At 38.5% G+C, this 17854-nt stretch overlaps 1 protein-coding gene across 1 annotated transcript in view; it reads left to right on the top strand.

Annotated features, from left to right (window-relative positions):
* RAB32 (RAB32, member RAS oncogene family) overlaps positions 1-16919 on the top strand; it is a 20118-nt gene extending 3199 nt beyond the window's left edge. The window contains exons 2-3 of the mRNA XM_026846091.1: positions 12095-12372; positions 14800-16919. Of these exons, the coding sequence (XP_026701892.1) occupies positions 12095-12372; positions 14800-14949 (428 nt within the window). The 3' untranslated portion in view covers positions 14950-16919. The remainder of the gene's footprint in view (positions 1-12094; positions 12373-14799) is intronic.
* Positions 16920-17854: the final 935 nt, after the last annotated feature.

The raw sequence follows: 17854 nt of genomic DNA, 5'->3' as shown, positions 1-17854 counted from the left end.
CTTAGAGCTTTTTCAGAAACTGGTCAGTTATCTGAGGCTATTTCCTAGTTCATATGGTGATGGAGGTTCCAGCAGCAGCTGCCTTCATGTAGAGGTGGAAGCTGAGGCAGGTCAGAAGACTTGCAGTCGTGGTTGGAGAACCTTTTATGTGATTGTCTCCAGACTGATCAAAAGGATTTGGAAGACCTGTGACTGATTTCTGAATGCTTCCTCCTCACACATTTAAGTATAAATCTCATGTGAGGAAAAATTACTTAAGGATGATGTTGGCTGGAAACATGCAAGACTAGCTAATAAGTTTGAGGAGAGGGAAGTAGAAAGCTTGCTCATGCTGAGAGGTTTTGAACACTGTCTTAGAAGCAGTAGAGGCAAGAAACAGAACTGAAGGTGTACTGTATTTCCTTTTAGAACCTATCCCTCTGGGAAATCTTGCATGAGTGTCCTTTCTTGTGACACTTTTGGAACAGCTGAATTAGAGTAATGAGCTGCTTTGAGAATGGCTTGCTGTGTTTGGAGCTTTACAGCAAAGTATCCAAATAACTGCTGAATGTGTTAAACTTCTTTTTTTCTGATGTTTCTCCAGCCTTCAGACATCTGAATAAAGACTCTGGATTTCAACATGCATTCTTTTTTGGAATTCTCCTGTTTAAGTAACTTTTCATGAAATTTTATCAAGTAAGGTATGGTTATTGGTCTTGCTGATGAAGCAATTTCTTTGCCCTACCAGTACTGAATAATTCATATTGAAGATTCTTGTGCTTAGGACTATATTATATAGCAATTTGAAGTACTATATATGTTATCTTGAACTAAACTTAAAGCCTGTGTGTTGATGGAATTCCATAAGCATATTGAAAATACTGTCTTGAAGCTGGTGTAAGGCAGTTTAGTATGGCTAATTTTGATTATGCAAGACACAACTGTTCAGTCAATTTTCAGTTAAATGGTAGAATTGAAACAAATGTTCTTTGAGTGTCTTGGACATAAGCTTGTAATTTCTCCATTAGCTTTTCTAGGTGTTCTACAAGAAGTGCAGTTAAAGATGTGCTCTTAGAAGACCACCTGATCTAGTACAGGCTTTAAAGAAAGCTTGCTGTATTGATCTTGCAGGTACTCTTAACCCCTGTCAACAATGGAAATGCACTTAGTGCTTGAGTTTCTAATCACTATGGAATAGATGGTGCTTTGGCCTTATTTTCAAACTGCTGAAGTTCATACCACACAGCAGTTGCTCAGGAGCTTTATGCTTTCTGCAAGTTTACAAGGGAAATGTTTCCCTAGCACTCTGATATAGGTAATAAAGGGTGGATGGGTTCATCAGATGGATGGGGGGAAGCTACCTTAAAGGGAAACAGTACCTAAGTTTTTATATTCAGTACAGCAGACAGGAGGAAGAAATAGTATATCGTTTACAACATAACTGATTTTTGTGTCAGTTTATAAAACAAACTAGAAATCTTTGCAGAAATTATCAACTTGCATTGATCATAAGATTTTTTTTTTGAGGCAAGTATTGGCTAAATTCTTGCCCTTAATGTAATACTGACTCAAGGAGTCAGAAATTAAGCTGGTTTGACAAGTGCACTACCCTTCAGAGACAAACTCCTGTAAACAATATTGAATACACACTTTTCTCTTAATGCATGGAGTGTACGTGAATGTGAATTGACCTTTATCAACTCTCCTTGCATTAGTGTTTCAGCTTTAGTCTTGGTGTCTTCATCTTATTTACATCTCCACTTTGCCTCTTACCGGTTTGGTTTTCTTTATATGCACATTAGGACAGGGTGTCACTGAAGTGCATGTACACAAGTACATTTCGAGTTGGCAAGTGCTGTAAAAGGGTTGTTCTCAACTGATTATTTTCTTTCCTGCATTTCATAAGATGGGTAATCTTAGCTGCCTGGTTCCAAAAAACGCTTCAGCATGGTGTATAAAATAAGATTCTTCCCTTCAGTAGTGAGTAAGGCCACTGGGATTCAGCCTCACAGCTGTTGGAAATGCCTCTCTTGAACTCCAGTGGTAACCAATGCCTTGCTTTTGGCAGTCTGTTGCCTCCAAATAGTCACTTCAGAAGTTTTGAATTGTGATATGCCATGTCAGAAAGAAATGATTTGCAGTTAGGGAATTTCTATTTATATTTTCACATGAAAGCATAGGAATAATTCTAGTGAAATTCCTGCAAGTGTTAAAGCTAGCGTGACCAGCCATAAGCAGTGACTACAGAGCACAGCATGCTTCTCAAGTTACCTGTGGTAGAGCATTAAATGATCAAGATTCTCCTCTGGCTGTGGAGACATAGAACAAAGGTAGATGGGGCAGTAAGATTATGCTTTGAAAAATGATGAGATTTCAGGGGTTTATAGAGTTTGAGAGATAAGTATCTTGACTCTGTCTAGGGAAAGCATAGCAAACTTTTAGTAGCAGTGGCTTCTAGATTAGCAGCAAATGAAAAACAGTATTCCTTATTGTATTGATTTTAGCAGCTTTTCACATAATAGATGAAAAAGCCTCAGAGTTACTGCAAACAGCTTAAGGGAACTTGTTCTTTAAATGCTTCCAGGCTAGAGTGCTGGGTAGAGCAAAGTGGCAGCTATTTGATACAAAATTCCAATCACGCACAATGTGTCATGACACATTGACCATTTTGGAGATTAACATTTTTTCAGTCTCGTGATAAAGTTGTTCTTGAGACAAACTAACTTTAGACTTGTTCTTCTGTGTTCTGTGAAATGCTGTAGTGCCATGTAGCATCGCTGTTAAGTACAGCGTACAGCTCTGGCTGCATGGCAGCAAACCAAAGGAGGTGGATTAGAGAGTGTCAGGCATGAAATAGCTTAACTCTGGCAGATTACTTGTTTGGGTAAATCTAGTTTAAAGCAAGGTAGGAAGTACCAATTCATGCTGTTGCTGGTACTGTGGACTGTGTCAACTTTTTCTAAATACTAATGCAATAAGAGTTTTTCCATACATGCTGCATTTGACAGCTAGTTAGAAATCATTTAGCTTGGTTGAAGCCTACTTTTCTGGGCATGGAAATCTAGTGCTTAGTCATGGGCTTCCTCTCTTGTTAATCTTCTGTTTAGCAAAGATGCAAGCAAAACAGGTTAAACTTTTAGACAAACATGACTGTCATACTTTTACATATAATACATTTGGTGCTGGACAAAGCCTGTTGAACTGTAAGTGCAAGGTATTACCTCTAAACTCCTTAAAGACAAGATAGTAAGCTGGTAGAATAAGTTTTGTCAATCGTAAATCACTAGATTAGCCCAAGGCTATGGGCAGTGATAAAGTGTATCAGTCTTGCTGTAAAATTCCCAGAGAGCTGTGCAATGTTTGAGGAAGGCTTTCTGTCTTTGAAAGAGAATGGTGTGCTTTTCCCATCTATTAGGATGGTAGATGTGGTCAACATTCCTGATGGAAATCAGATGTCTAACTTCTGAGCAGTTGTACTGTACCTCAGTGCTCTTGCTTTTCACTGGTGGTGAACTGGACTGTCCTGCTTCAGAATAAAGTATAACAATGGCAAACAGAATGGAAGGACTAGTCACTGATTTTGACAGTAGCTAACAAATTATTAGGTTAGAAACTGGCTTTGTGCAATGAAACTTTAGAGCAAACTACTTCCTACTATTTCATTCTGAAATAGTGACTTCCAAGAACATGTGGAAACACTTTGTTATGTCCTAAACAATCAAAATACTCCTCCACCTGAACTGATATTCTTCAGTGACTTTTCAATAACTACAGAGTCTCTAATACATACTGTATATATCATGAATGTCAGGTCTCTGACACTGTTTCATTCAACAGAACTGATTCAATTGCACCCTGCAACTTTCTAATATAGACATAACCAGAGGACCAAAGGTTATCTCTTATGGTAAAGTGGGAGTCAGGTGAACAGAGATTAACTGGCTGATTACCTTTTTCCCTGAAGGCTGTTCTTCTGAAGGGCTTGGGACAGTTACTGTTAGGAAGAGGTCTGTCCAGTGGTCAGTTATCCTTCCCATACCACCCTTAGTAAGGAAGGACTCTAGCAATTCACTTAAAACCATCTGGGGCTGCTTTTGTCTGTTAAACTGTAAGAACTGCAGATAGTGAAAGTGTTTCTAATACTGCCTAATACAGGAAGATATAGTCTTGTAGTTCTTGCTTTTTAACCTCTTGGTGTTTGTCACCAGAACCACAAATACCAAATATTACTTCCACAATGGTAGAAAGTAAAAGTCAGGCTAAGCATGCCTTTATGCAACTCTTACAGGTTTCTAATATTTGCTAAAGCTGCTAGTATAGTTCTACACCTCTGTGGTTTAAACGCATGGCAACTTTTGCTTTTAATAGCTTAAATGTGTAAGTGAGGAGTGGAGAGCCATCTAGTACTGACAATCTGAGATTCTGTCTGCTCTCAATCTACTGCTGTTACCCCTGTGAAAAAGCAGGTAGACACACGAGCATGTCCTGTAATATTGATAGTGATTTGGTTAGCCGCCTACTTGTTGAATAATAGATTCAATCTAATTGGGTAAGACAGTTCTGGGACAAGCTGTGCTGGTTTGGGGAGAGGGGGGAATGCTGTCAGCAGTGGTAGCTTGCCAGTAACATATTGATATATCTGACTAAAAGGGAACTTTAGTTAAGTCACCCCTGACCCTGGTAGTGATAAAATGTACATTAGATATCTGGAGAACTGGGAGATGCATCCTCAGGGCAGTTCTGGATATTTGCTGTGTTGTGCCAAACATCCAGCTGTAGGAGCAACAGGCATTCAAAGTGTAGCTGCCTCTTGTCTGTAGCTCCTAAAGGGTTTAGGTGAGTTTCAAAAAGTGACAGTGGTTCTAACTCAGTGAGAGGATTGGACTGCATGCCCAGCTGTTTTGGATGGTGCTTTAGCTTGAATCTACTGCACTGAATGATGTGAACTTTACTAGGAGTTGGAATTGCAAATAAGAAGCTGCTACTCATATGATCCTTGATGTTAGTATGTGAAAGTCTGACCCTAGAAATTCAGGGAGTTGGGGAAAAAATCTTTTGTAAAGCAGCACAACGGGAACAGAGCAAAGTGCTGTTAGGTTAGGTCTTCCCTTGGCAGAAGGAAGACTGAAAAAAGGGTTTTCACTTACTCTTGAATTGCATTTTTTTATCTAGGTTGAATAAAAGCACAAATGTCTCATGGTCCTGGAAACTGTCTGAAACAATTAACTTGTAGAGTTTGGCATTGAAGCTTAAATAGTGGCACTGTGCTTGCTCACTGTGGCCAATAAAGTCAGAGTAGTTGGTAGCAAGGACTTAAAAGCCATGGTGTTGGCAGTCAAATTAGAGATAGTTTGACTGTCACTAATGACCCTTCTGAGTCTGACCCTTGAGTTTTAGCATGACTAATTGACTATTAGTGGTCATGGTAAATAGTTGATCTGAGAACCCTTCTCACAATTGAAGGAGGATGTTTAAGTATTCCCAGACTACAACTGATTTATTACAACCATTCACTGTAACTTAATAAATATGTGATGCCTGAGTTCACTTCAGTGTCTAGTACCTGTTGATAGAAGAATAATAACTCAAACACTATCAGGATGCTACTTCTGTGTATTTGGAACCCACTCAATTTGATTCACTAGGTCTCTTGATCATTTTCTTCACTACTTCAGTATTTCTGGATAGCTTTTTTGGCTTGGTTTTATAGATTAAACTTTCCTGTGTGATATATTCCTTCCTGCTGTGGAACTTAAACTGCCTTTTAAACTGACTGAACTCTGAGTTTCAGTATTCTGAAGGACAATGTTGGTGAGAGCTGCTTGGCTTTATTCATACTGAGGAGTATTTGCTGGTTTTCAGACTCTTGACAACTCTGTATTATTGGGTCCAGGAAAAAAACTGCAAAACTTCATTGAAATGGTCTTCCAGTTAAGAGCAAACAACTTTGGAATAAAACTCTTCAGCTAGTTGTGCATTGACTTTGGGGTGACTGCAGTCTAGATTATACATGTATAGTTTAAGATTATTTGATGTGGAACTGCCAAACTTGTTAAAATCAAATTTTGAGCTCTGGCCACCCATTAAGCTGATTAGCCTGTCAAAGATGACTTGAACTCACATTACTTCAATGAAAGAAGCTATTTGTTCCATCATTCTTCCAGTTGTCAGGCTTTTATAACCCTTGGTCATCTTTCTCTTCCTCATTAATGATGCCATTTTTGAAGGATGACAGAACTGTTAGTCTCATCTGAAAGAGAAGAACTTTGAAAAACTTTGTCCAGTTGTCCATCAGCACTCCTGCTGAGATGTCAAGAGCTTAAAGGCAACTAAGACAACTCTGATTTCTGAGTTGTATGGCTTCAGATAAGACTCAGCTTAGATTTTTACAAGGTAAGGGAACTTGTTGGTATTGACAGAGGTAAACCAAAACTTGCCCTCATAGCTTCCCCAGCTATAATTTTTTGCTTCTTCTGGATAGGCCATTTCACTCTCCTTGAATAAGTTGTTAGTTGATACAAACTACATATTAAGACTTCTAGGTATGTTAAGTAGTCTGGGAGAAGGAACCCTGACAATCTCAGTATCATGCATATACAGCAGTCATTTGTACATTAATTTGCTTTTTCTAGCCTCAATTCCTATCACATAGGAGTTAAGAGCAGAAATAATGGTAGAATTTTAGTGTGTACTGCTAAATAAAAGCAAGAACTGCCACAGTGATGAGTTGCACTGCTGTGATAACCTGGACACTTGTTTATTCCTTACACTGGTAAAGATTGCTGTAGAAACTCTTTAAAATGTACTTCAAGGCAAGGCTGGCACTGTCTGCAGCTTATGCTAACTTATCTTTTGCAGTGAAGGACAAAGATAAAGCTTCTAATGTCAGACCAGGCTATAACTTTTTTCGTGTAGTTTCTAGCTTACAGTTTACCCCTATTACAATGTAGAATGGGAAGCAAAAGTAGCTCCTTAGCTCTAACATTATGCAAGTATTTCACTTAACGTTGTTGCAATTACTGGAAAATATGGTGACAATGTGTACTGAGTCATTTAGATGTGAAAACTTTGTGGTTAGAGAATGCGTAACTTCGCATTGCATACAGCCACTTCCATATCCTCAAACAAAAACATCTGATCCCCGTGACTGCCCATGTAGCTTAGCTCCTCATCTATAGGATGGATATATATATCTATATATATCTATATATATCTATATATATATATATCTATATATATCTATCTATCTATATCTATCTATCTATCTATCTATCTATCTATCTATATATATATAAAATCTAAACCACAGAGAAAGTATACCTTTGTGGTATATCAGGGTTATGTCAAGGCACCAGACCTATCAGAATAATGAATCCTATGATGTCCTTTCCTTACTGCTGTAGTAAGCAAGTATTTGTCTTCACGTCCCCTTCCTTCCATGGTTATACACACTGGAGATTTTAAGTCTAGTTTCTTCTAATCACTTTTAGCCTTCTTCCCCCGTGGGGTTATGATTCACTTGCTGCACTGCTCAACGCTAGTCTCGCACATGGTGAAATGACTACGGCAAAAATTCTGCTGAACATAAGAAAGGGAATGACAAATCCCTGGCTGAACTGAGCACGGCAAAAATTGAGTAATTTAGTTTTAATAACATGGAGAATTATGTTCAGACTCCAGACTTTTGAGGACTAGTGTATTCTACAGTTTTCTTCTGTGAGGTTTTTTTTGCAAACAGAAAAAGCACTTGTAAAAAGCTTTGCCTGAAAGTCCTGTTAAATTTTCAAAAGGCTGTCTAGAATGCTCTGCATTCCCTACAAGAAGCTCAGTATGTGTGTTATCAGTAATAACAGGATTATAAAGAAAGTCTACTCAGTTTTCCTGCCTCATGCCATATACCTTTTCCCACAACAAAATTCTTACCTCTTAGGCAGGCCATGTATTGTTGCTTCTGTCTTCTTTCTATAGAATAAAAATATATCCATTCTCATTAGGTCTCCAGACAGGACAGAAGAGCAGCTGTAAGCTAATATGCAGGTCAGGTTTATTGTTAGTGTATATGAGGCATTGTTTAATTATATTAATTATGTATATAAAATATTGTATATTGTTAGTTTCTAGAGGTAAAAGCAGCTCTGTGTAACAAACTGTTTTGGAGTTTGGGCTACTTAAGAGAAGGGCAGCACTCATACTGGAGTGTATTTGACCTATGAAAAGGCATTAATCTCTAATACTATAGTGCTGTTGAGCTTGTGTGTGTTTAGGGGTAAGGCATATCAAATCCTCCTAATGTAAAGATTAAATCTAATAAGATAAAAGCTTATGTTGATATGTGTGCATCGGTTTGTCTACTTTTGTCCAAATTTAAATCACAAAAGAGTATGTACTAATGTTTTTTTCAAATCTAAAATTCATACTGTAAGAGCAAAAATTTCAACTTCTATCAATAAAGCCAGCTAAAAATACTTGAATGAGCCCATGCTTTCTAGGTGACTGCTGTAGAGTACAAAGTAAAGTACAGTTCAGTGCAGGCTTACTTTCCTACCAGAACTGCTCTCTTCTCACGCAAAAAAGCTACTGTACAAAGCTAACATTGGCTTCTGCATTATTCCAGAGCTCCTGAATCTGCCAGTTAGCACAAGCCCACTGGCAATGGCTTCTCCCCTAGTCAGGACCTAGTCAGGATTCAGCTAGTCTGTGGTTCCACTACAAGACCATTGTTGCCTTTCTGGTATAGTCTGTCTGGCAAGAGCCTGCATGGTATGAAGCTTCACATAGGCTGGGGGATATTGGGGCATGAGAAGTCACCAACATCAAACCAACTGCCAGGCAATTTTGGTTGATTACCAGTCAGTGCAGCTCTCCAGCTCATTATATATGACATGGGCCCAGGTTGGTGAAGTCTGACTACAGTAAGATGATGGGAATTCTTTTGGAAATGCAGCTGACAAACATATCTGAGTGGTCAGACTTTCTGGCCAAGGCCAGGCCCCCTGTTATTTCTTTAAGAAAAAGCATTTGGTGGTGGTTAGAACTCTTCAAGTCTCGTTATGATATATATTTTGTAACTTTATTTTCTTTAAAAGCTATATGTGATGCTTTACTATTTCAGTCTCTTTTGTACACCTTAAATGCCTTGTGTTATGCAGGTTTCAGCCAGGGTTATTGCTACAGGAGGCTAGTATGGCCTTCTTGCTAACTATTCTTCAAAACTTTTTTGGGTGGAAGGACAGTAGACAAGAATTCAGTCAATGGTCACAGCCATGTCTACCTAGAGCATGCATAGCTATCTGAGAAATAACTGCCTGATAACCTTTTCTGCAATTCCCAAATAACTTAAGTTTTCATATGTAGTGATTATGCTTGTCTCTACTCCTTGCTGATAACAGTCTAGCTATGCTTTCTGCAACTAATCAATACAACTTAATTTTATTATGTAAATATCCATCAGGCATTTGGAAAAAACTTACAGCCTTAATTAAAAAAAAAAATACTGAAATCCCCACAGATCTCCAGCAATTGAATAGAGGGGACTAATGGAACTGTTCCCCTCACTACTTCAGATTCATGTGCAGTCTCATGTAAATAACAGCAAGTGGAATTTACTTCTAGACTGGTTTTGGGGCCAAGATGAAGAAATCTTTCAGTAGAAGACTGAGGTTGCTACAGAATACTGTAGACCTTGAGATTACACTGGTTTGGGCCTGTCCCTATGTGAAGGGATATACTGCCTGAATTGGAGATAAGACTTGGTGCTTTAGCACAGTCAGAGGCATTTCTGTATAAGATGGTGAGACTGGCTAAACAAATGGCAAAGTTGAGGAGCTCCTTACAGCTTGTGTGGTGGTATATGCAGTGGCTGGCTTAATATAACTGAATTTGACCCTGTGGAGCTCCATTTTTAAATTACAAAAACTCCAAATCCTCATAATTTAAAGATAAACCTTCTTTAGATGTGACACAATTGATCTGTAGAAGTAGCAAAAGACTTCTGGCCAAACTTTTTCCTAAATGGTATTTGATTCATGAAGATAGTGGGCATGTACGACAATCTGTAGTCACTGAGATGCAAGCTTGGTGCCTGCCTTGTTGGCCTTAAAGTCCCTGGCATAAATGCTGCTTCAAAACTTGAGCTTTGAATATGGAGGAAAAGCTTTTCTCTTGGATGGCCATTGTTCTCACACAGGGGATAATAAGCTGGTAGTGAAGAAATTCATGTGTAATTTCCACTCCTCAGAATATGCTGGCTAGTGATGCTGTTTTATGCAGTATTATACTTTAAAGTGGAACAGCCAGAAATCAAGTCAGCTTTATAGTTCTCTGGAAGTTCACTGTAGCTGCTGCTGCTTTCAGGCAATTCTAACAGCTGCTTTTCTGAAAATGTCTATAGGGAATGAATTAATCGGTACACTGAAGTACTGACATTAAAATGAAGCAATTGAGCTAGAAAAGCATGCTTTTGAACAGAATCCCTGTCAAGTTCCTTTACCTAATGAATTTGACTCTTTTTGAGAAGATAATACCCAGTTCTACTTGTAAATGTTTGTCTTTGCTAATCCAAGGTGGACTTGAATGTTTATAAACAGAGGACAACTGCTTCCAATTGAAATTCTTACTTTCTCTATTCTAACACTGCATATGCATTAAATGTTAACAGCAGAAGTGATGACACACTGTAAAAGTAAAGTGCAGGGTCTACTTTTTCCCAATGAAGCCTTCTGAACAAAGCAGAAAGCTATTTTAGTAACAGGCAACATGACGCTGGTAGGTGCACTCGAGTACAAACACAGCATGATGGTCTGATCTTCCAAACACAGGAGTTGAACTGGCACTTCTACATTTCAAGTATACAGACTAGAATAGCTGCTTAATAAAAAAGGCTTTTTTAGTTTACTATGCTTGCTAACCATTGGTTTTCCCTGGGAATTTTGTTGTGAATAATTGTACTTTAACTATTCTGATAATCTTGTTTCAAATCCTGGGATTGCTGTAGAACTCCTATAGTTGGAAATTATTGGACAGAAGGTCTTAGCCCTAGAAGGTAAAAGTTAAAGATAACAGGTTTATCTGTGTTAAACTCCTTTTCAGCTTGTCCCTGAGGAAAAATCAGTAATATAGGAGACTTCTTTAGAAGATGCTGTCATCGTTTAACTTGGCAGGCAGCTAAACACCATACAGCCACTCACTCATGCTCCTGCAGTGGGACAGGGAAGAGAATTAAGAAAGTAAAATTCATGACTTGAAATAAAGACTGTTTAATAGGACAGAAAAGGCAGGGGAAATATGAATAATGATAAAAGAATTAGAATATGCAAAACAAGTGAGACACAATGCAGTTGCTCACCACCCGCTAACAGATGCCAGTTCCTGAGCAGTGGCCCCTGGCCAGTTTTCCCCTAGTGTGTATACTAAGCCTGATGTCATGGTATGGAATATCCCTTTGGCCAGCTGGGGTCAGCTGTCCTGGCTGTGTCCTCCCCCAGCTTCTTGTGCTCCTCCCAGCCTACTTGCTGAGGGGGGTGAGAAGCTGAAAAGTCTCTGACTTGTTGCTAAGCAGTGTTTACACTAACTAGAACATCACTGTGTTATCAACATTATTCTTATCTTAAATCCAAAACATGGCACTGTACCAGCTACTAGGAAGAAAATTAACTCTATCCCAGCTGAAGCAGACAGATGCTTTGAAGGCTCTTAGCCTTGGAGCTTGTAGAAACCCTTGTTGCTCACCCTTCAGAAGAAAGCTGAGTTTGCTTAAGTCTCTAGCTGAAGTAACTAGGTTTATATCAAAATCTTGCAGAAGCTCTTTTGATGAAGAATGATTTGTGTATACCTGTGATGGTGTCTTTAGGCATTACTTCTCAAAGAACATTATTCAACAAATAAGTTTAAAAAAATCAGTGGTAGTTGAGATTGTAAAATGCTTTTAACATCCTAATTGTTGTGTATGATATACACAATGGCTGTTACAGTGAAATTACATATAGATAGAAGAGGCAATGTTGTATGACCTAGGTGACTAGACCTGAATGACAAACTTGTATGTACTAACCTGGTACAGAAGTCCATATACATTGCCTACTAAAATAATATACTCTCTCACTGTCCTCTCTTTCAGGCCAGGAGCGCTTTGGAAATATGACCAGAGTATACTACAAAGAGGCAGTTGGTGCTTTTGTGGTCTTTGATGTCACAAGAGGCTCCACTTTTGAGGCTGTTTCAAAATGGAAGCATGATTTGGACAGTAAAGTACTACTTCCCAATGGCAACCCCATCCCTGCTGTTCTTCTTGCAAACAAGTGTGACCAGAAGAAGGATGGCAGCCAGAATCCCTCTCAAATGGACCAGTTCTGCAGAGAAGGTGGCTTTGTTGGATGGTTTGAAACATCTGCCAAGGTGAGCATAAAGAAGAAACATGTTTTAACTCTTCTAAGTATTGGCATAAGAATGGATGAATATAGTCATGTGGGGAATAAAATTATCAAGTATAGGAAATGATAGTCAAGTCTCTAGTGTATAGCAAAATTGGGAAGTGGTGTGCAGGCTAGCTCACTCCCGAGAGACTTGCAGCATAGGTGGTTTAGATTAGAACTGCAGTTTAAATTTGGAGAACCTTGAAACTAACTGGAAACCTTGATTAACTGAGTTTAAGTTTTTTTCATCTTGCATGCATCAGGATCAGAGTCATTCTTTAGGTGTTAATAGTCCTAAATGCTGATCAAACTATCCAAAAGATACAAGTCTTTAGGAGCAGGTTTTCAAATTGCAGTTTGTCTTCACTGTTGCAACTAGGATGTGGTAAGACTCTAAAAGTGAACAAGCTATTTGCCCACTTGTTACTACCTGCCCAGATGATAATGTCACTAAAGCACTTTTCTATTTTATCAGGCAGTGTCAAGACTGAACTGAAGAAAAACAAATTGTTCTGTATAGTAACAAGACAGACAGATGCTTTATTCAAACAGATAACTGAGTAACTTCATATGTTGTACTTCTAGTCTACAGACTTGGTCAATGCACAGATAAGCTTGTGGTTGCAAGTGAAATTCAGCAGTTCCTTAAAATTCAATTGATTCTTAAAATGAAAGGTTCCTCTAGATGAAGACAATGTGGTTGACAGACCAAATTACTGGTCTGGCTCAACTACTTTATATGGTAAGCTAAACCTCAAGGTCCCTCTTTTCCCTTGGTTTGTCTACTTCCTTTAACTGCTGCTGATGAACTGTCACAAAATGATGCTTAGACAACCCATTTAAAGCAAAAAGTCTATAAGAGAAATATAAGAAATAAAGTAACAAGCTTCTGCCTGATCACTTTAAGGAAGAAGGGTACACAGAAACAGGAGTCAGTTACATTAGCTAATTGTTTGTATTTGAACAAATAGTTCCCAAACCCACCCTTCTGTTACTGAACCCCTCACATTTTAAGACTCTTTATACTCAAAGACTGCCAAGACTCTGCTTTGGGTTATGTCTTCCCTGAAGTTTTACCTGCCTGTAACACTGCTATATATAAATTTCAATGTGAGTTAAAAATACATGTTAGGTTTTATTCCAATGTTACTTACGTTTATTCCACTAACATGGAAGTGTAGTGACAGCTTACATTTTAGGTGGCATTTAAGACATGACAATGTGAAACAAGGTTCTTGGTGCAGGAAAGTCCAGACAGTATTAGTCCTAGTTCAGTTATTGACTTGTCTAGGACTCTGAAGAGGTGTAGTTTAATTAGCTTAGCAAAAAATCAGGACAGCTCTTTTGTTTTCTAAGCATAACAAGTCAGTTTATGGTTTTAAGTCCTGCTCACTTACATATCCTAATGATCTGGTTTTGCCTTTCTGCTGGAACTGATAGGTCAATCTTCAATCTAGTCATCAGTAGTATAGGTCCCACTCCCTGTGGATTAGGGGGAATATTAAAGGCAAAAGAACTGTAGAGTATAAATACTCATAGAAATATCTTATGAACATCCTTACACTAAAATGAGGAGAATCCTCCTTTACTCTGGTTAGGGAAAAGTTCCTGTGTGCAAACTGCCAAAAGCAGTTTGTGGCTAACAGTCACAAGCTTGTAAAGTGCAGTTGTGATGGGTCAAATTTTCTCATGATCTAACCATTCTTGTGTAGAGTTTAGATCTACAGTTAGAGGCAGAGTGTTCTGGCATGGTATTTCCTTTGGAACCAAGGATGAGTAATTCCAAATGTGGCAGCCCTGTGGTGAGTCAATAGGTGGACCAACCAGGTCAAAGGCCCCTTGGCACTGGCCAGCTTGACCCATCAGTAGTTGAGTTACCCTGATGAAATACATCTCTAGGTATCCTGCATTCACATACATGCTTAAGATGGTGTGTAGATACTTTTCAAAGCATGCACAAGAAATTTTATAGTGGCTAGATGAGGCACACTGATTTAGCTGGGGTTTTGATGCTGAAAAGGTCCTTTTACATAAATCAGTGCATCAGAAGCAGAGAAATCCCCCAAAAGGTAGAACACTGCCATGAACACTGTAATTGCCTATTATCTTTCCTGATGCAGAAATGCATTTTGGCATTGATTGAGTATTCCAAATGCAGGTGACACTTACACCAACTTCCTCCAAGATTGGAGTCAAAGTATGCTATTTGTAATATGGGTGAATAAATTGGTCTCAGACCTTTCTGGTAACTTTTTTTTAAAAAGCAAGTGTATGAGCAATGACCTGATGCATCTGAGCTGTTTGTGTCATGCTGATGAGACTGTAGAAGAGCTTCTGTATTTGGCCAGCTTCTAATAGGAATGTTTGACTGTTTCAAAATCACTGACTTCTTTGCTTTCAACATTTTTAGGACAACATCAACATAGATGAAGCTGCTCGATTCTTGGTGGAAAACATCCTTGCCAACTACAAAACCTTCCCTAATGAAGAGAATGATGTGGGGAAGCCAAAACTGGACCTAGACCCATTGAAAGCAGAGAGTAAATCACAATGCTGCTAATGCTATCACTGTTCAGTAAATGTGATGGGATGAGCAGCAAGACTGTTCCTTAAATCAAACTGCTGCTATGGTGCTGCGTTGTGACAATCCATATGGGGTGTCTGGTATTATCTGAATAGGTGATTCTTGTGGGTGTTTACATATTCTTGTTTAGCATGAAACGGAGTATCTTTTAAGTTACCACTCCACTTGCTTGAGTGACTACACCTAAGTCTGACTAGTGTCTTCTTACTTGAGAACATAAGGAGGTAGTGTTTACACTCCTAAAAAGGAACAAAGACAACATTCAGTGTCTAGTTTGCTTCTAGGACATATGTTATATTCCATATAGGACTCAGTCATCATGGTTTTAGCTGAACAGACACTTGCACCTTTAAGCTTTTCCTTTATCACCAGTAATGTCCCACTTCAGCCTTCTTGCCTACATTCTTGTCCCTATTTATTATCCCCCACTATGAAGATCTGTCTCATTGCTAGTTCTCCTGGATCAAGACATCCCAGAAATCTTGAAGGGGTCAATGACAGATGGGAGGTATCTTTCTTAGTGTGTTCACTAGGATTGAGTGAAGTAGATGGCTTTTACCACTGAGTAAGAACAAGATGGGTAAATGGTACTTAACAGGGGAAAGGCATGGTTATAGAAATACTAACAAAAATGCGTCTCTAGCCACTTAAGGCAGAATATTTTCAGCTAATACTTTACATATGAAACACATTAATGGAGTTGCTGGCACATAGTTATGTTAACCTCACCCATATGCACATCCAGAAATAAACATCCAGTAACTTCTTCAGGCACTAACACTGAAAACTTTACCAAGAGTGCAAAGTAAGTATCTTAGTCCTGTGATAATGAACTTGCTGTTTTTTCCTTCAGTCTTGAGATGGTTCTTAATGCCATGAGGAAGGAGAGAGGTCTTGAAGGAAATAGCTTAACTGGTTCTTGCTAGCCTATCAAGCACCCCACCCCCTCACCCCCACCTCCTCAGCTCTATCTTCAATTTTAGAACAGTGCTGCACTCTTCTGATTGCTTGGAGCTGGTGAACTGGTTTACCAGTTTGTAACTCTATGCTGAGATGCCTATGTTTCCTTGTTATAACTCATGTATTTTTGGCAGCAAATGAAGAGCAAAAGGATTAGAGATTTCATGGTTCTTGAATATGTTCTGGAACTCTGGCTCTGCTTGGCTGAAAGGCTTTGAAGCACCTCTTTATTTTAAGGGTTTCTTCTGTCCTGGTACCTCATTGCTACTGACTTCAGAAGTCTTATCTTGCTTGGTTTGATGGTGCTGATTAAGTAAACATCAGCATATGAAGTACATGCCAGATTGGATATACATTAATCTGTATTGAGATTTCCTAGGCTGTCTTTTTTTTTTTTCTTCTGGAGAGTAATGTACTTTTTAAAAGGCAAATAAATGTATTTGGGCATCTTATGTATGTTGTTGGTGTATGGTTTTGAGCAAAAGAATCTTCATATCATGTATTCCACTCTATACACAAATACTTTCACTGACATTTGAAAACAGCTTTATCTTCTGGTAGCTGCTGTGTTAAAGGCTTATTTTAAATTTCCACAATAAGGCTTGGCATAAGTTAAAATTTGGTTTAACTAGCTTAGGATAAGATAATACAGATGAAAGGTTTATTGGGAAGTGTTCTAAGCCAACATCCTTTTCCAAGCAAAGTCATACCAGGGTGTTTAGGCTTTCACATGGTCTGGTCTTAAACCTTCAACAATGGAGATTGTATGGCCCTGGGAAAGTTGTTTCAATGCCTGACTGTCCTCTGGTGGAAAGGTTCAATCTAGATAAACTTCAACTTATGTCCATGCTCTTTTATCCTCCTACCATGCACCACTGTAAAGACTGTGTCTGTTAGGCTTGTGCAAATTTATTGGGCACTTAAAACTTGATTGCTAATTTTTTTTGAAAGCCTCTAGCACTTCAGAAAGTAAGTTGCACCCCATCCATGTTACTTGCTGGCTCAAGTTGTTAACCTTTCTTTAGAACTTTAGAGCTTTAATAGATGGCTAGCCTTCCTTCATTCTATTATACAAACTGTATTTTCATTCCTGTTCCTTGGAGGGAGCATTGCTGCGTTGGAGACTGGTGGGATAGTCAGGAAATCTGATCCAGCCAGAAGATGAAAACAAGACTGGCATTTTAGCCTGAGGAGAGGAATGGGAGCATGTCCCTGATAGAGGAGAATGAGACTAGTTTCTGCAGAAATCTTTAGGTCAATTAAACTAGTCATGAAGCCCTATCCTAATTAACCCAAGAACTTTGATTTGGAAAATGTGGAAGTTTAAACAGACCCAATTTAACTTCAGGTTAATAAGTGAGTAAAAAGTGTCAAACATAATTTGTTTTACATATACAGGATATATAGTAAAGTGATAATTCATCTCAATTACCAGAATGGAGGCCCCATGCTATTTATGTCTTGAAATCTGAAATATGTCAAGCTTAAATGAGCAAGTACCTGACTTCCTAGTCCCTATATTTAAGGCACAGTTTTGAGATTAAAAACCTGAGTAAAAATCTGAATCAGTGCCTCAGTAAAATGCCTTTCCTGGCATGTTTCCATCAACTGATTTTGTAAATGGGATATAGTCTTTCTGGTTTGTAGTTGCACAGTATGTCAGTGAAGCTAATGCAAAGTCAACCTCTATTCATTTAAAAAGCTTAATGAGGCATTACAATTGCTGAGAAAACAAGGAGTTAGAGCAATTAGTGATCTTTCAGTATGGGATTTTCTAGGTGTATCTTAACTACAGAGGTAGAAAAATGAGCTCTTCCAAGCTCCAGAGTTTTGTTTGTTTAAACTTTGTGTCAGACCCATTGAGTTGTAATAGCATTCAGTCTCAAATTGAACAAATCCTTGTTCATCTGTAGTCATTAAT

Source organism: Athene cunicularia (assembly GCF_003259725.1).
Source record: "Athene cunicularia isolate RWA chromosome 3 unlocalized genomic scaffold, athCun1 chr3_part1, whole genome shotgun sequence".
NCBI lineage: Eukaryota > Metazoa > Chordata > Aves > Strigiformes > Strigidae > Athene > Athene cunicularia.
Note: the sequence above shows the minus strand (reverse complement) of the source record. Positions and strands in the feature narration are given on the sequence as shown.